At 51.4% G+C, this 17,684-nt stretch overlaps 4 protein-coding genes across 4 annotated transcripts; 3 read left to right on the plus strand and 1 right to left on the minus strand.

The window, feature by feature from the left end:
- Positions 1-881: 881 nt before the first annotated feature.
- On the plus strand, positions 882-2,564 carry PG994_010918 (uncharacterized protein; the record flags this gene model as incomplete). The annotated part of the gene is made up of 3 exons (XM_066862327.1): positions 882-1,214; positions 1,275-2,128; positions 2,183-2,564. The coding sequence occupies 3 exons, from the start codon at positions 882-884 to the stop codon at positions 2,562-2,564; spliced, it is 1,569 nt and encodes a 522-aa protein (XP_066711437.1).
- A 543-nt stretch (positions 2,565-3,107) lies between these two features.
- On the minus strand, positions 3,108-4,863 carry PG994_010919 (Myo-inositol-1-phosphate synthase; the record flags this gene model as incomplete). The annotated part of the gene is made up of 3 exons (XM_066862328.1): positions 3,108-3,417; positions 3,494-4,099; positions 4,154-4,863. 3 exons carry the CDS (start codon positions 4,861-4,863, stop codon positions 3,108-3,110), a joined length of 1,626 nt encoding a protein of 541 aa, XP_066711438.1.
- A 2,920-nt stretch (positions 4,864-7,783) lies between these two features.
- Positions 7,784-9,919, plus strand: PG994_010920 (AMP-binding enzyme; the record flags this gene model as incomplete). The annotated part of the gene is made up of 6 exons (XM_066862329.1): positions 7,784-8,047; positions 8,198-8,213; positions 8,272-8,785; positions 8,859-9,103; positions 9,187-9,767; positions 9,845-9,919. The coding sequence occupies 6 exons, from the start codon at positions 7,784-7,786 to the stop codon at positions 9,917-9,919; spliced, it is 1,695 nt and encodes a 564-aa protein (XP_066711439.1).
- A 1,305-nt stretch (positions 9,920-11,224) lies between these two features.
- On the plus strand, positions 11,225-15,687 carry PG994_010921 (uncharacterized protein; the record flags this gene model as incomplete). Its single annotated transcript, XM_066862330.1, has 6 exons — positions 11,225-11,830; positions 11,969-13,042; positions 13,092-13,995; positions 14,051-14,256; positions 14,315-15,426; positions 15,528-15,687. The coding sequence occupies 6 exons, from the start codon at positions 11,225-11,227 to the stop codon at positions 15,685-15,687; spliced, it is 4,062 nt and encodes a 1,353-aa protein (XP_066711440.1).
- Positions 15,688-17,684: the final 1,997 nt, after the last annotated feature.

Below are 17,684 nucleotides of genomic sequence, written 5' to 3' on the forward strand. Positions count from 1 at the left end.
AGATAGCTCTAGCGATATGTTCTCCATATCTCGTGTACAAGATATTCGGATACTGGAACGTCATTATTGACAGAAGATACGAGCTACGCCTATTTGACGTGGGGCAGTACAATGGCAAATAGGGGTAGCTCGTGTATTCTGTTTAACAGGTCTCAGTTTTCAACAACACATAGCCAATACCTAATTATCATCTTGTTATAGTGCTTAAAATCCTAACTATTCCTTGTTGCTGTTTATATAGCACTGGCGTGAGCAGAATTGAGAACCGAGGTCGCTCGGAACCTAATGAATGCGGGACGATATCCCACACCATTAGGTACTGTTGACAATCCCCGATAATGTCCACAGACAAGATCCTTAGCGACTGTTGAAATCCCTGCCTCAGAATCGAGTGGCCGCCGCTAATATTTCTATGAGATTGATGCTTATCAGGCCAAGTTGGACGTTGCTAATGGTTTTACCAGAGAGATCCAGCAAGGAAGGAAGGGGCGACGTTAATCAAGCCGTGACTGCCATTTCCGTTGGAGTTTAGGTACCTGCACTTACGCTGGCAAATTTGATTTGATGCCTTGACTGGCAGTATTTACATACCTAAGGCTACATGTAGGTGCTTGATACATGTAGTACGTAAGGTTGCTTCAAAAAGCCATGCAGAGTCTGTCTGTTCTTGGTGACATCCGGATAATTGTACCAACTAGACCTCTTCTCAGACATGATGATACTTGATCAAGAGGCCATTTTCAAGAATTGATTAGGACTACGCACAAGATCATCCGGTCAATCTCCTCACTCTCTTGTCTACTTCCAACGACCCCAAAGGTTCGCATTCGCAGACAAGTGCTCAAACACATGTTCTGTGTTGCAAAGTTGGGCTTGGCAACATGGGTTCTTCATTTCCATCCATCCAGTCATTCTTCCAGAGGGAAGTGAAGTGCGGAAATGGAGAATCGCAACCAACAGCTTCGGGAGTCCCGCGAGACGGCTTCACGTCGTCTGAAGTGGATGCATCCCTTGACCCTCTTTCGGCGCCCTGGACTCAGTCGAGGATCTATGAGAAGCTTCCCATCGCCCACCTTCAGACTGGTCCGCGTAATTACGAGATTGCAGGACGCATTGTCAATCACTCACGCTCGATTCCCGGTCAAAACAACCAAGGCGGGGATGAGGATATACAGCAGTACGTCGTCGTAAGCGACGGGAGCGCGGCAATTGCGGTAAGTAATCATTCAACTTCCACTTCATATCTGTGATCAATCATCTCAACTTTGGCTTAGGTCAAGATCTTTCATGTAACGCCAAATCATCACACCCCCATTCTCGGTCAGCGTGTGACCATCTGGTCTACCCATTTCTGCCACACCAATAAAGGGGAGATAGGGCATATTCCTCTTGTGCATTGCTCCACCACAATCTACCCTGGCCGCAACCAAGCATCACACATTGTCTTCCATCACGACCCCCCAGGTACGAGGGAGACATCTATGCTACGAGAGCCCCTGGAGTTCAACATAGAAACGCCGGACGACCTACGGGGGTTGATGACTCTTGGATCGTTCCTAGACGCGGGATACGACATGGGAGATGGTAAAGTCTTGGTATGTGTCAACAGTGTTGGTCCTCGCAAAGTCATACAACCCAAGAATCGCAATACTTCACTAAATCTAATCGAGGTGGGGATTTTTGATGAGACCGCCACGTCCGTCCTCACACTTTGGGATGACAAGATAGACTCTTCACAGAGCTGGAGGCCTAATCAGACTACCTTACTCATATCAAGGCCCTCGTATAGACGTAATGATCACTCGGACAAGATAATGTCCATTGGACTTGGGTATAGCTCTATGATCGAGGTCGATCCGGACTTTCCAGCTGTGGACTGGTTGCACAAGAAGATCACTAGCATGATGAAGATGGAATCCATCGTGACGCCTTTCCCAGAAGGGTTATGGGACATTGAGACTACTGTTGAAGGACCAGCCAGAGTGCTCTTTACTTTGGCTGAGATCGAAGAAACGGTTCGCCAAGCCGAAGGGCGATCTACAGATTTTACCGGCAAGGTCAACCTCGTTATCCTTGGCGTGAACTTGATGGATCTCTGGAGAGACGTGAAAACGTATTGCAATGAATGGTATGACTATTACGCTACACGACGATCTATTATCACACTGACAACTCATTCAAGCTGCGGTATTCCGTTGTACGCCAATATACCATTCGCCGTGTGCAAGGGCTGTGGTACACAACGCGAGCTATTGCCGAACCCCAAAATCATTGGCAACATGGTTGATGAAAGTGGCATGATGAAAGCCTCGAAATTAGTATGGCACGAAGATGCGTGGAATCAGTTGCTGTACGGGAATCTGTTCGAAGAAGACGACTCAGCTGAACTCGACAACAAATCTGAGGGGGCAAGCTTGTTGGACCAACCTGAGAGGAATATCAAGACACTGAACAGGAGTAGTCTTCAAGAACTCGAGGATCAACTGTTATACTCCCGTGTAACTCTGACGTTCGGCTGGGCTGGAAGATTGGAGAAATTGTGCGTTATGTGGGCGGAATGGTGAATCTTACACCCTCTGTACAGGGAACAATACGATGGCAAGAGGGAACAGTCCCATATCTCGGGATTTTTTCCATTGCTAAAGAGCTAACAATGATGAAGGCTGCACGATTAGCTGAAACTGGTATTTAGCATTCCATCGGATGAATGAAAGCTCGGAATAGCTAGTACTGCATTAATTCCCGACTACAGAGAGGACCAGAATCAAATCAAATCGAAATCCTGAACTGAGTGATGCTAAACAGGTAGCCCGGGAGATCAGTTCAGCTGCGTACGGCAGTGCCACATATAAGTCCAGTAGTTCAAGCATGGCGCTTCAGGAATGTAGATATCTCAGTAGTATTAGCCTATACGATGACTAACTTGCGATATAAAAACGATATGGTCTCGAATGTTGAATTCCGCCTACTTCAAACCGTTGAGGAATTGAAAGTGCCTCTGGAAGAAAAATTGACCACCGAAGAACATCATGCTTCTGAAGCTCTCTCCTCGTCTCCCGGGGCTTCCCCCCAGCTACTCTCAGCATGACCTTGCACTCTACCAGAGCCTAGAAGAGCTTGTGCTCCAGGCTCATGTCCGACTCCGGCTCCAGCCCGACAAACGCGCGGAAGATGTTGGTCAAGGCCGCGCGCTGCTTGGCCAGGGCGTTGACAACCGGCGTGCCAGGGGGTGTCAGGGGGGCCTTGAGCATGTAGCTCAGAATGCTCAGCACGCTGTGGAAACCCTTGTATTCGGTAGTGGCCGCTCCATCCTCCGAGCACGACCTCCACTGGACTCGAGTCATCAGCTCGGCGATCAAGACCAGGTCGATGATCAGAGGGGATGCCAGGAGGGAGTCCTCGCAGACGTTGAAGAGACTACATTAGGGTACCGTCAATAACTATTACTACTAGCAGATAGATGTTGTCGATATGGAATCTCAAGTCAACTTACGAGATGGTCTGGTGACCGCCCATGAATATCTCAGCATAGTACTCATCTAGAGCGCGCTTGTTGTCGCCAACGGCCGGCATGTACTTGATGACGACGCAGTGGTCAGGCTTCTCGCCCCTTTCCGGGTACAGGACGTGGTTGGCCTCGACCATGTCATCTACAACGTTGGACTTGGAGATCTCCTTGGACCGGAACTGCTTGTGCGAGTTCAGGTTCTTGCCATCGTTGTTGCCGAGGTGGTTATAGCTCGCAATCGAGGTGAGCTTGATCCCGGCGTTGATCATGAAATCGACAAGGGCCGACTTCATCTTGGTCTGGCCCGACTTGAAGTCGTCGCCACCGATGAAGGCGTCGTGCCTCTCGGCGAGCTCGATGGCGCCCGGGACGAAGGTATTCTGGGGAGAGCCGTTGATGAACGGGACCTGCTCGAGGATGCAGGCGACGGCGAAGACAGTCGAGGGCGAGACTTCCTCATGGCCGGTCTCGATCGCTTTCAGCAGGTTGTCGGCGGTATCGTTCACGCCCTCGATGAGGTCCGCGTATCTCTCCGTGTTGGCAGTCCACTGCACAATCACCTTGTCCAGTCCGTTCTTGGCCTTGAAGTCCCTGGGGTCACGTTAAAATCTAGAAAACGGCACGTTGAGATCTGATCCTACTAACTTGATATCGCTGCGGATTTTGTCAACGTGTGCCATGCAGGCCTTGGATCCCTCGAGAACATTGTCTGCTCGGTCTTCCTGGTTGGCAGCGATGAAGTCCGGGTAGTAGATGCTAGGCAGAGGCACCATGTACGACATTTCCTTCTTCAGCTGGGCCTTCAGAGTTGGCTCCAGAACGGCAGCTCTATCCATGGCTTCGGCCATGTTCATGCCCGAAATATCCCAACCGCCCACCACGAGGTCATTGGGGTGGACAATTGGAAGGACCTGGTTTAAGGGGATGTTGACGTCCTTGTTAGTCTCGGGGTCAGTGCCCAGCTTCATGGTCGAGCCCATGACAACGGAGCCGTAGTAGTTGGCGGCACGCGGACCTTCACGGGTCTCCCACGTCATGTTGCGGCGGTTGGCCATGATGCCAGCCGTGACGGTCGTGCCGTTGTTGCCACCCCAGCCGACAAGCATCATGCCGACCTTGGGGACCTTACGGCCCACCTTGAAGTCATAAAGCTGCGCCTTGGGGGTGACTTGATACTGACCGTTGGACTGCTTGGTGACACTGGTAGTGCGGTAAGTGTAGCGGGAACGAATCTCGTCGTTGGTATACAAGACATTGGGAGACGTGTTCTTGAAGAGCAAGTCAGAAACGGGGTGAGACGAGATGCCGTTCACAGCGCCACCGGAGCCCATGTTCTCCTCAGCATGCGGAGCCATCCTGACGGTTCAGTTGTGGATTGGGTTTTGTTCTTTCTTGGTGAAGAGGCTGGATTTAAGGCGTGAATGGGGCTGAGTCCGCTGCTGAACCGGGGGAAGAGCAACGAGCTCCGGCGTGTTGATTGTGAGAGCTGTTGAGTAGATTGGAGAACATGTGGTTGTTTATCCCAGCGTAAACGCTGTTTGAGGTTGATGCGACGGTTTCTATGCCCAGTCGGTCGAGAGTGAAATGGATAGAGATCAGAACTGGCAAGTCTGGGAACTCCAGGTGTAGGGGCGAGTGGTCATCCTGACTCCTTTTATGCGTCGAATAAGTCCCAAGGCCGAACGGCAGAGTCGGACTTGCTCTAGGAGGCTCAAGCCGGACACTAGACACGCTGGGCCAATGGAGAGTTGAGGGGATGAATGTCACAAGACTGGTCCGGTCAATCAACCAGACGTACATCGGACTCAAGGCTCGCCAAGAGCAAGGCCCATGATAAGGGTTACGTGGTTTCGACTCTACCTTCCTTAGCGACGTCTCCCCGCCAATGACTAGACGTTGGAATATGCACTATTGCTGTTGATCCGGTGGGGTTTTCGAAGACGTGATTGGATACTTGCTCTTTGATAAAAGAGTGGTCGACGCCCTAATGGGGAAGACGAGTAGTAGCGGTCTGCAGCCCAGATTAATACCTACCAACCTTACTTACTTCATGTAGGTTGTTGTCCATGTCAGTCTCAGTATTGGATTTGCCTGCATCCATCATGTTGTGATACCAACCCGTGCATGACCTGTTATTGTCAAATGCTATATTAAGTATGTAAGTAGGTACCTCTAGGCAGGGCATGATTCCTCGTGGACACCTGTACCTTTGGTAGGTAAGTACATGTAGGTACGGAGTATACACATTTTTATGCACTCACCATACCTACACCTGGAGCCCCGGACCTGACTAGAGAAGGCTAATGCGGCTAAAACACCCCCAGGTCCGAACAGCTCGGTTAGAGATGGTATTAACGAGGGCTACCTACTGTAGAACTTCCGAAAGGAGCCAAGACAACTTGGTTGTGGGCAGGTGGTTGTACGTAGTTGCGGGATTGTTCATATAATGTAGCATGGTGGTATGTCCTATCTTTGGTAATGTCAATTCATTGCTACATAGTCGCCAATTAATATATGCCGTTCTGTTGATACCCCAAGAAAACTGCCAGAAACGACCCTGCCGATCTCTTAGGTTAGCCTGTCCAATATTGGCCGGTCTTTGGAAGCAAGCGCACATGCGACCCGACACACCCGAGTAGGCCAGAACCAACGTGATAGGCTGAGAATGAGTGACATGCAACAATGCCCATCTGCGACAGCTGACTTGCTGTATGCAGATGCAGTCTCTACCACCGGTCTTGCGGTTTGCTACATCCGGCTTCCTATTAGCTCGCCGTCTTCTTTGCTCCGTCTCGCATTCTGCTCGGGTTGACACACACACACACACATGGGCCATGGCAAGTAGCAAAGGTTCGGCTACGTGTAGTGGTCTTTTTTTGGGGGGGGGGCTGGCGTTGACCGCAAACCAATACCTAGGAATGTGTCGTTACTTAGCAGCTGCATCTGTCATAAATTCAATTTATATCTTTTCCTGTTCTGTCTGTGAGCTTGTTAATGACACGCCCTATTCTTGGCTCGTCCGTTAACGCAAAGGAGGATGGATCCAAACGTCGGAGTCTACGGAAGCCAAGTAAAGACGACACACAGCCAGAGCCATGGGTTTCTCGAAAAGCCCCGTACGCGTATGTGTACCTTTGTAAGTAAACATAATTCTCCGAGCTGTGTTCAAGCTACACATCCACAAAATCGATCTCGCGAAAAAGGTGAGACCTAGCAATCAATGCTAAAAAAATATATAACATAAAAAAATAAAAACGCCGCAAGTACTAGACTCGTAATTAGCCGAGGATGTACAACCAATGCCATCCAGGCGGCAAGAAGGTTTGGATAGTCTCAATTCCTTATTTCCACCTTATTCATATGCTGAAACCCCTAGATCAGTTCTACGAATGTTGAAAGACAAGTGATGGCCATCACTGACTTCAATTAGGTTAGATACAAGACGGCCTACACCGGAGGTCTCGCCGGAGGAGAGGTGATCTTCTTGACTCGATGAAAAAGAAATCATGGGCGTTTTCTTTTAGCGAATGCGCCTCAACCACACCCGCGGGTTGTACTGATTGTGTGTGCACTCGCCATTGATCTGCTTCAACACCAAGATGCAGCTCACACAAGCCTGTAAAAGAAAAGAACAACACCGCTGCCTCACAGTACACGACGTCGATGCAGCTAGGTGCCTGGGTGCTAGGAGTTCCAATTGATTACAGCGAGAAAAAGCCTGCCTCGGCTTCCTGGCCTTCTCCGCAGATTGGCATCCCGGACTCGCGGGGATTAATGCGGGGGTCGCCATGGGTTCGCCGTGGGTCAGATCAAGATCAAGTGGATAAGGGGCCCGAAAAGGCAGACTATCATTCGCCCCCTCCGCCTAATAAGATGGGTGTCTGCTATCTCCGATGATGCAAGCAACGCCGGTTTGCCATGTCTGAGAGGAGGAGGGCTTCGTGCCTACGGGTCTTCATCAAACTGCCTTAGCCGACATACCTTGATAATAAGTGCCCTGTGGCCTCCAGCCAGTGCCCATAGAGTTCTACCGAAAGTAATATCAGCAGTCTTACTCCTTGCTTCTCGCGTCACAGTGATTCGTTCACACTCTTCTTGACCTTTCCTTCACAATCAGCATTCCTGCTTCTCTTGCACCCACTTTTTGACATAGTGCTTTTCTCCATTGCATCACAAGTCGTTACTTGCCCGATCCAGTCATCTACTACCTGCCGTCTTGCACTTGAGGGACGTATCACAGTCGCCTCGACGAAGGTGCTCTCTCTCGCTCTCGCCATGACTATCCACTCGCGCTGGAACGTCGACATCCCGACAGGTTCTCTACAGAAATGGCTGTTTGACAGTTCTAACGGGCCTCTTTCGGATAAGCCCATCTTCATCGATCCTGAACGCCCAGATACTCATCACCTGAGTTTGAGCGACTACCGGTCGTGGGCCAAGCGGTTGGCCTTGGGCCTGAAGAAGGCGGGCTTGAAGCCCGGTGACCGTGTTCTGTTGTTTTCTGGAAACAACCTGTTCTTCTCGGTTGTTTTCATGGGGGTACGTTACCGGATTTTCTTCAAGGACCGGGTGTTGAAACATGGCTTGCTTCTTCCGTGTCTCGCAAGTCGCTACCTGATTCATCGTCTAAGACGTCTACTTACATACTTTATGTGCCTTGGGCTGTGATGACTGACATGGGATGTGCAGATTCTAATGGCTGGAGGTAACATATGCAACTCGGCGTTTGCTTTCTTATTCTTGGTTTACTAAACGATCTTCAGGTATTTTCACCGGGGCCAACCCTAGCTTTGTTGCTCGAGAACTTGCCTATCAGTTACAAGATAGCGGTGCGTCATTCTTGATCGCCGCCGACACCAGCATCCCCATCGCATTGGAAGCTGCTCAACAAGCTGGACTCCCCAAGGAACGTTGCTTCAGCTTTGACGCCACTGCGCTGGACGCCACTCCCGGCAAGACCCAGCAGGGGGCACGGCACTGGTCCGAACTCCTCGCCTCCGAGGCCGAGGCCGAGAAATTCGAATGGTTCGAGCCTGCAGATGCCAAGAGCACCACGTGCTGCTTGAACTACAGCTCGGGTACGACTGGTGTGCCCAAGGGAGTCGAGATCACGCACCGCTCCTACATCGCCAACGGCGTCGGTGTCATTCACATGACGAAACTGCAGGAGGACTATGAGGAAAAGAACAAGAGGTCGAGAGCATTGTGCTTCTTACCCATGTACCATGCGTATGGCCAAACTTACTTTGCTGTTAACTACCCCAAGCTCGGAATACCGTAAGTTGCACAAAAAGACCAGAGGCCCATGGGCCAAACGCTTTTACCTGCTGCCTGCTGACGATCTTGATAGTACGTACGTGATGCCGAAGTTCGATTTCGTCAAGGTCCTCGAGAACGTCCAGAAGTTTAGAATCACCTCTCTGAACTGTGTACCTCCCATCGTCGTTGCTCTCGCGAAACACCCTCTCGTGCGCAAGTACGACCTGAGCAGCATCGATAGTATTGGCAGCGGCGCCGCACCGTTATCGGGGGACATTGCTGATGAAGTCACCAAGCTGTGGCCAGCTGGATCCATGGAGGTTCGCCAGGGCTGGGGTAAGTGTAGCCTCCAGAAACACGTCCCGGTGGTCTCCGTAGCCCAGACTTTTGTTGGTCGTTGCTAACTTCAGAAACCACAGGCATGACCGAGGTCACTTGCACGGCAATGTCGTGGGATCCAAGGATTACCCATCGGAGTCTGGCCGTGGGCGAGATGCTGCCCAACTGCAGCGCCAGGCTCATGAGACTGGATGGGTCTGGTGAAATCACCAAGGCCGGAGAGACCGGCGAGTTGTGGGTGACTGGCCCTACGCTGCTGAAGTCCTACTGGAACAAGCCCGACGCGACCGCAGCCACACTGCATGTGGACGCTGACGATACGCGCTGGCTGAAGACGGGGGATATCGCCTACGTCGAGAAGTACGAGCCGGGCGGCCTCTGGCACGTGGTCGACCGCCTCAAGGAGTTGGTCAAGGTCAAGGGAAACCAAGTCGCGCCGGCCGAGCTCGAGGGCGTCTTGCTGGAGAGCAAGGCTGTTTCGGATGCGGCCGTCGTCGGGGTGACCATCAACGGCGAAGAGGTCCCGCGCGCCTATATCGTGCCCAACCCGCAGATCAAGGCCTCGGAGCAGGGGATCGCACAGTGGATGGAGGGCCGAGTCGTGCGATATAAGCGACTGGCCGGTGGCATCGTGTTTGTTGACGAGATCCCCAAGAACCCGGTATGTCTTACTTCTCAAACCTCGTCCAAACTCATTCTCTCATTCTAGGATATATGGTTACTGACATTACCCAACAGTCGGGCAAGATACTGCGCAAGCAGCTCCGAGATAGGGCCAAAGCGGAGGTTGGCGACAAGCAGGCCAAACTATAACGGTTTGTTATACTGAGGACATGTTCTACCATGGATCTTGCACACTACATATGTACTGATCTGTTGTATATACGAAAGAAACGGGCCGAAATGGAAGCCGTAGGCTGAGACCTTTAGACCTCAGATAATTATTTAAGTATTTATTTTCATGGCACGGCGGACCACATCAAATCGCGATCCGACGAGACAAGTGCCCGAGACACGTGTATCGTGAGGTCAATGTTACCAGCGATCGGCGGCCTAGACTTCCGGGAGATAAGTCCGAAGAGCCTGGTTGATCCTGATTTGCCGGTGAATAAGTAAATATGGCAAGCCCCAATCACACTGAGCAGAGCTTTCAACATTCAATGTTGCAGGTAATAGGGCGACTGTAGCAGAATGTGCCGGCGGCTCAAAAGGAGTGACGCGGCAAAGCGGGGGTTTCCAAGCTAGTGGGACGACCGTTTGGTTCAATTGGTCAGCGTCCATTTGATGCTGGACATCCGCGCAGGTACCCAAAAAGAACGTTCAAGCACCGAAGCGATGGCGCTATTCCTTCCGTAAAGCCCGTAAAGCCCGTAAAGCCCACAAAGCCTCTATGAGACGAATCCAAAGCGGTTTTAATTACCTAGTTTCACTGATGCATTGGCCTGGAATATGCCGAATCTCTACCTATTTGCGTACAGTCGAAGAGATGGACCTCAGAGACCTACATACTCCAGCAGAATATACCAAGGCGGCCAAGCTCACGTATTCCAAGCTTGTACTCCCAGATGCCCCATTGAAACATTGAACGGCAAACCGGCAAGGCCCACAGGGATGTCATGGTTGTTTCAGAGGCAGAATGACCTCATCCTGCCTGCAAGCACTGAGCACTGAGCTGTCACGACGTCAATCGTGTGCCTTACTGTGCTGAAGCCAGCAGGTATCGTCCTTGCAGCATAATGGGTAACAGGGTCAGTAGGTTAGGTAGGTAGCACGAGTGCCATGATTTGGGACCCAATGCCCCAGGGCTGATATCACATCCGTTAGGTTAAACAAACAATTGGTTGGCGAATGAAAATGACACGGTAACAGGCAGGAACTCCCACTTGATCTGTACATGAATTTCCAGATTCAGCACCAGCACAACCAACCAACATCACGCGACACTCCATTGTCGTCAATCTCTTCTTCTGCTTTTTGTTTTCCCCTTACTAAGTGGCAACCTAGTAAATAAACCTGCCGTAACCCACTTCTTTCGCTTGTCATTCCTTAAACATACACATACCTCCGATATCTATGTGTGATGCTACGGCTGTTCCACCTTAACTGCGCTCGCCCAGAATGTCGCAATCAGATCAATTCAACGAGGATGATGAGACGCAAAGGCCCTACGCCCATCATCCCAGGACGGGCAAGAGGCAGATCCCCACCATCTCCAAGTACCGGGCCGAGCGACGGGAGCTCCAGGGCCAGATGCGGGAGACGGAGGAGGCCCAAGAAGGCCCCGAGGACGAGTCCAGGCCGAAGCGGGCCTACGGCTCGGTCAAGGCAATCTTGAAGGAAGAGGATGAGCCCGGCAAGTCGGACCACGACCCGTACCCGGTAGCCAACCACCACTACCAAGGTAACCAGGCTGAACGCGGCGACAAGACAGGCGACGACAGAGAAATGTCCGACGTCGCCGTGGAGGATGAGGAAAACCCTCCTCAGAACCAGTCAGACAGCCGCCAACAGCAGCAGGAGCAGCAGCAGCAGCAACAGGGACGACGACGTAGTGACAATGGAGGCGGAAACCAGCAGCAGGAACAGACCGCGACCGAGGCTGTCATCGGCACCCTTGATCCAAAGGAGAAACGCAAGGCAATGAAGAAAACAAAACGGCATGGAGGAGGGCGTGAAGTAACTGACCCGGTTACTCACCTTCCCATTGTCATTCATGACCAGACCGTATGTCTATTTCGTTATTACCATAAACATTACTACTATAATATCGGTTGGAGCCTGTCAATTTCTCCGTTCTGGCAACATGATCCGTCCAAAATCCCTTCTCTGCAAGTGTATTGAGGGCTAACCGCATTGGTATAGGATAAAGATATGAAACATGTGCCGGAGAATGAGGCAGAGCCAGGATCTGACTACGACACAGCTAGTGGCCTACAGGGAGCCTCCAAGTCGGACGAACATCTTGATGAGGAGGAGGCCCGTCTGCAAAGGGGTTTTAATGGGATGCAGAGGCTATTCCCACCACCCGACTTCGAAGACTTAAGGAGCGAAATGGCCACTGTTTATCAGCAAGCAGTCAGAGCGGGCTTGGGAGGTCTCGGGTTCTGCGCTGCCCTGTTCTTTTTTATTCCGTCGTTCTGGGGCCGATTTAACCCATCGATAAATGCAGCAATCGCCCTCGCAGGGTTCCTTGGGACGGCAGGTGTCGTGGTTGTGGGCATGGGCCGGTGGATCAGCAAAAAGGCCAACGAGATATTCGACGACGAGGTGTGGGATGCCTCGAAGCGCGAGGAAAATGCGAGGTTGGACTCTGACACCGAACTCCCCGAATCCGTCCAGTGGCTCAACCGGCTGATTGCCTCCATCTGGCCGATCGTGAACCCAGACCTCTTTTCGTCTCTCATTGACCAAATTGAAGATATTATGCAAGCTTCGTTGCCCAAGGTCATCAAGATGGTCTCGGTCGATGACATGGGCCAGGGCAACGAAGGCATCCGCATCCTCGGAATCCGGTGGTTACCCAGCGGCGCCGCAAGCATGACGCTCAACAGTGACGGTGGCCTGAAAAAGCCCGACAACTCCAAGACGGGTAGCTCGGATTCGACTGACGCGGAGGATGAAAATGAAGATGGAGACCAGCAACAGCAGGGTACAGATGAGTCGGAAGACAACCCCCAGGACGACAGAATCCAGACGGGAGACGAGAAGGGCGGCACGGCGGAGGAACGTGCAGGCATGGAAGCCGAAGAGGGCGATTTCATTAACTTGGAGCTCGCGTTGTCCTACCGAAGTCGCTCATCAGGCAAAGGTATTAAGGCCAAGGCCAAGAATGCCCATCTTTACCTGAAGTTCTACCTCCCCGGAGGAATACCGGTCCCGGTTTGGGTTGAGCTACGAGGGTTTGTCGCGATTGTGCGGGCTCGGTTACAGCTTACAGTAAGTTGCTTTATACCATCTTCTTTAAAAACCTCACTAACGTATATAGCCCGATCCGCCTTTCGTCAGTCTCTGCACCATGACCTTCCTTGGTCAACCTAGAGCTCGAATTTCTTGTATTCCGATCTCCAAGCACAGCATCAACATGTTGGACGTGCCTCTCATCTCCTCGTTCGTTCAGTCGGCAATTGATGCCGCAATGGCCGAATACGTGGCGCCCAAGAGTCTCACCCTCAACCTCAAGGACATGCTTGTGGGTACTGATTTCAAGAAGAACACAATCAGTCATGGAGTGGTCTGGATCTTCATTAAGCAAGCCCGTGGTTTCAAGCAGGGAGATGGTGGCTTTGGCCCGTTCGAGGGATCTAGTGACTCCTACGTCTCGATTTCTTGGGGCAAATTCGGCAAACCGGTCGCCTCGACTCGGATTATTCAGAGCAGCCAGGAGCCTGATTGGCATGAGTATGCCAGTATTCTTGTGTCGCCAGAGGAGCTGAACGCCGAGGAGAAGCTGCGCTTAGGCCTGTGGGACTCTGACAAGATGTCTGCTGACGATGACCTTGGTCGGGTGGAACTTGACCTGAAGTCTCTGATCCACGATGAGAAGACGCATAACAAAATCATGGATCGAGAAGACCGGTTCCACGGACAGGATTCTTCGGAGAAGATGGCTGGCTCCCTGTCTTGGTCAGTTGGGTATTTTACTAAGGCGAAAATCACGGACAAGCAATTGGAGCAGCAGACGATCAATACCGAGATCAAAAACAGAGACCAGCTCAAGGAGTACGTGGCAAAGACAGCGGAGCAAAAGCTCCGTGAAGCCAATAAAACCCCTGACGACGACGAGGTTATGCAGCAAAAGACACAGGATATGGCTGAGCTCGAGGATGAGATGATCTGCTCTGCTCCGCCCAGTGACGAGCTCGTCTCAGGTATCCTGAGCATTCAGATCCGTAAGTCAATCCAAGAAATCACTGGAAGTCTATCAATTACTAATGTCTATCGCAGATAATGTTATGGGTCTGGGAATACACAATCTCCAAAAACAGGACAAGGGCGGGGGCGAGGACCGGGAAGACGAAGCTGAGCAAGATAATGACATGCCTGACAGTTACTGCAACATCATTATGAACCACCGGAAGATTTACCGGACAAGAACGAAACCCAAGAACTCGAAACCGTTCTTCAATGCAGGAACGGAGAAGTTCGTCCGTGTAAGTCACGGGATGGTGTTTTCATGCTAAACGAGAACTTGCTGACGAGCTGCAACAGGATTGGAAAAACACGGAGGTCATCATCGCCGTTCGCGACGCACGGGAGAGAGAGGCCGATCCTCTAATTGGTATCGTCTACCTCCCACTCGAGAAGCTGCTTGCGAAAAGAAGCCAGGTCATGGAGACTTACCCCTTGGTGGGTGGAGTTGGCTACGGCAGAGCAAGGATAAGTGTCGTCTGGAGAAGCGTCGGCCTACAATTACCGCCTCACTTGCGCGGTTGGGATTACGGCACCCTTGAACTGAAAGGAACCGCAAAAGTCAAGGCGGGCCTTCCCGACAGCCTGAAAGGTCATCGTATCAAGTTTCGCACCAACATGGGCCGCTGCAAGATGTACCCGAATAGCAATGGGCCTAGCGACGAATGGGTCCAAAAGAACAACGTCGACTCACAATTCCTTCCGGTGCGCAAGCGTTACTCTTCGCCGCTCGTCATGGAGTTTAGGCAGAGTAGCTTCGGACCAGACAGGACGCCGGCGTTTGCAGTGCTCTGGCTTCAGGGAATTACAGAAGAAGAGGATGAAACTCACACGGTGAAGGTATGGAAAGGTGGAAAGAATGCGCAGGCTCGGGCCGAGTCCTGTTGCGCCTACGGTGGCATGGAGGAAGGCGAGCAGCCTCTAGGGGAGATCGAAATCTCACTCAAGCTGTGGCGGGGCCTGTCGGGATACCACAAGGCCTACGCGGCCAAGGCGAAGAGCGACGACATGCGGAGTGTGATGGAGTGCCTCGATACGGTTTCCGATCAGGCTCTCGACGACGAGAGTGAAGATGGTCTGGTAGGCTCTGACTCTGATTCGGACGACTCGGACGACGAGAATGATGCGAAGAAGGTCGACAGTCAGACCAAGAAGAAGCTGAAGGTGCACACAAACGACGATTCGTCCGTGGACTCTTCTGACTCCGACTCTGACGCTGGCGACGGCGGCAACGGGAAGAAACACGGGAAATCGAATTCCGTGGTATCCCTGTCGGGGCTCAAGAAGGCGAAGAACATTCTTAAGAACCCGATCGACGGGACCATCGACACGGCTACGTCGGTCATGGCGCCGGGTCATGTCGATGCCGATGATAGCTCGCGTGGGTTGCGGAATCAGATGCGCGACTACAAGTAAGCGTCGTCCTTGCTCCTCTATGTAATTCCCTGTATAACGGGCTCTCAGAACCTGGCTTTTTATCTTTGCTGATCTATATACTAATGTGCGAAATCAGGGATCACAAGAACCAACTTCACAGGAAGCATCGCGGCATCATGCAATGGCGAGTGGCTCGGGAGGCCGACTATATCGGGTCTAAGCTCTCGAAGTTAAGTAACGTGTCGAGGATCTTCCACCATGGCGAGAAGGAGACGGGCATTGAGACAGAGGTTTAATGGGTTGGGCTACATGGCATCCCATCTCCTTTCATTTTTTGATGACAGCTTACGAGGACTACGGCTTCTACGATAGGCGTCGCCGCTTGTGAGCTGAAAACAATGCTGTATGAGCTGGGCTCGTTTCATCTTGGATCTATATAAGGCCAGGTAATAAGGCGTATTATTACCTATCAATTCGAACGGCTTATTAATCACGTGGTTGCTTACTATTGTCACCCTCGATGTTTTGTTGCAGCCGCCTCGGACGTGAAGCCCATAGTTTTTAGCTGGCAACATAATCCACCGTGAGAATAACCCCTCGGACCCCCTCCTCTTGGGCTGCTTTCAATCCCACTCATTCCTAATGTTCTACTGCCTGATGGGTAGGGAGGTTTTATTCTCCCCACCATCTATTCGCTCCACGGAGAAAGGCTTGTTATGAAGCCTGAGACCAACACCCAAGTATTCGGGCAGCCAGGACAGTGTCATGACGGAAACTTTTCCAATCCCACACAGCTGGATTTTGGTGCATTTAGATATCCCCCAACGTATATATTTGATCATCTCGATTGGCTGATCCATCGGCGGGCGGGTATACCGTACTAGGTAGCAGTAGCAATGTCGCCATCGCCGATTTGTCTCGAGTGGTGTGGGCCAGCACCGAGACGGACGGACATGCGCGAGTAGCTGATTGCGGTGGTCTGTCCAAGACTTTTCCATCGACATTTTACCTAACCAGAGAGCCGACCCCACCTCCAATGCCACCTCCACTTCCCAGCTCGTACACCGGCGCCCCCTGAAAGTTTGTTAAATCCATACCCTTGTGTGAGAGCCCTTGTACAGGTATTTCATGCGTCCGCAATACCTCTATCTGCTGAAACGTATGACAGTTACCTAGTTGCGGCATATCTTTTACGGTGGTATTTCTCTCTGTTTTTTTATGTTTCAAATAGGCCGTCGATGTACTCCCTACTGAAATATGGCCTGTCGATACTTCATCTGAAGTCCGAAACGGTATCCGTCTTTTAACAAACTTTCAGGGATGCTAGTGTATGTATGTAAGCCGGTGGGTGGATTGGATCATCGATGGGATGGCGCGATATTAGTGGGCTGGGTTTTCTATTGCTCCAAATTGTTTTTTCTGACAAGACAATGATATGACATCTCGCATCTAGAACATTGGCTGCTTATAGCTCTGTAGTAGAATATTCCGTCTGCATGAATGGCCGAATCCGAGGACGGAGATTTCGCGACGAACGAGGAAAGGCATCCGACCGACCGGACGGAAACGAGAGAGAGCGAGAAGGAAACACAAAGATTCTCCCTTCATTGGCTTGGAAGTTGGCTCTCGGACGCAGGTGGTCAAATTATGTATCGGGAATTGAATTGGCGCTGGCAAGGGTAGGCTTCCCATCCCTGTTCATATTGAGTCTAGAACGGGTTCCAATGGCCTTTTTACCCCTGGCACTGGTCAGGGCTACATACTGCTACAACCTATAATTCATGCAAGCACGCAGCTTATTGATGAGCGAAGGAACAGAAAGAGAGAGAAAACCCCGATATCTCTATCTTTGCTCCGGAACTAGTAGGTACTGTCCTGTCAGCTATCAGCTAGCAAGGCAGTTGACTCTAGCCTCCTAGCTCTCCTAGCTCTGGCCTGTCAAGTGGTGTGTATCTGGCAAGAGCCGAAACACTGACGGAAGGCGCTGACGGAAGGCGATGACGAGTAATGCCATACTAGATCATATGTGTACGAACGGTTTGCGTACAGTAGGTGGTGGCTGTTTCAGCTTGTGTATACGTACGTAGGGATGTGTAAAATACATCGCTTCCAACATGAGGATGATGTAGATACTCACCATATATGCACCCTTGCTACGTTGAAAAGGAGAAAGCGACGGGGACAGAACAGCAGTTGCACTACCAGAGATCCTTCTGCTTATATACCTACAGTACACATATCCCGTGTGTTTGATTGCGCGGTTGCTGTGGGTGAGAGAATGGGCGGGAGGATC

Source organism: Apiospora phragmitis, assembly GCF_038363925.1.
Source record: "Apiospora phragmitis strain CBS 135458 chromosome Unknown utg000010l:1.0-9815664.0:1.0-9183399.0, whole genome shotgun sequence".
Lineage (NCBI taxonomy): Eukaryota > Fungi > Ascomycota > Sordariomycetes > Amphisphaeriales > Apiosporaceae > Apiospora > Apiospora phragmitis.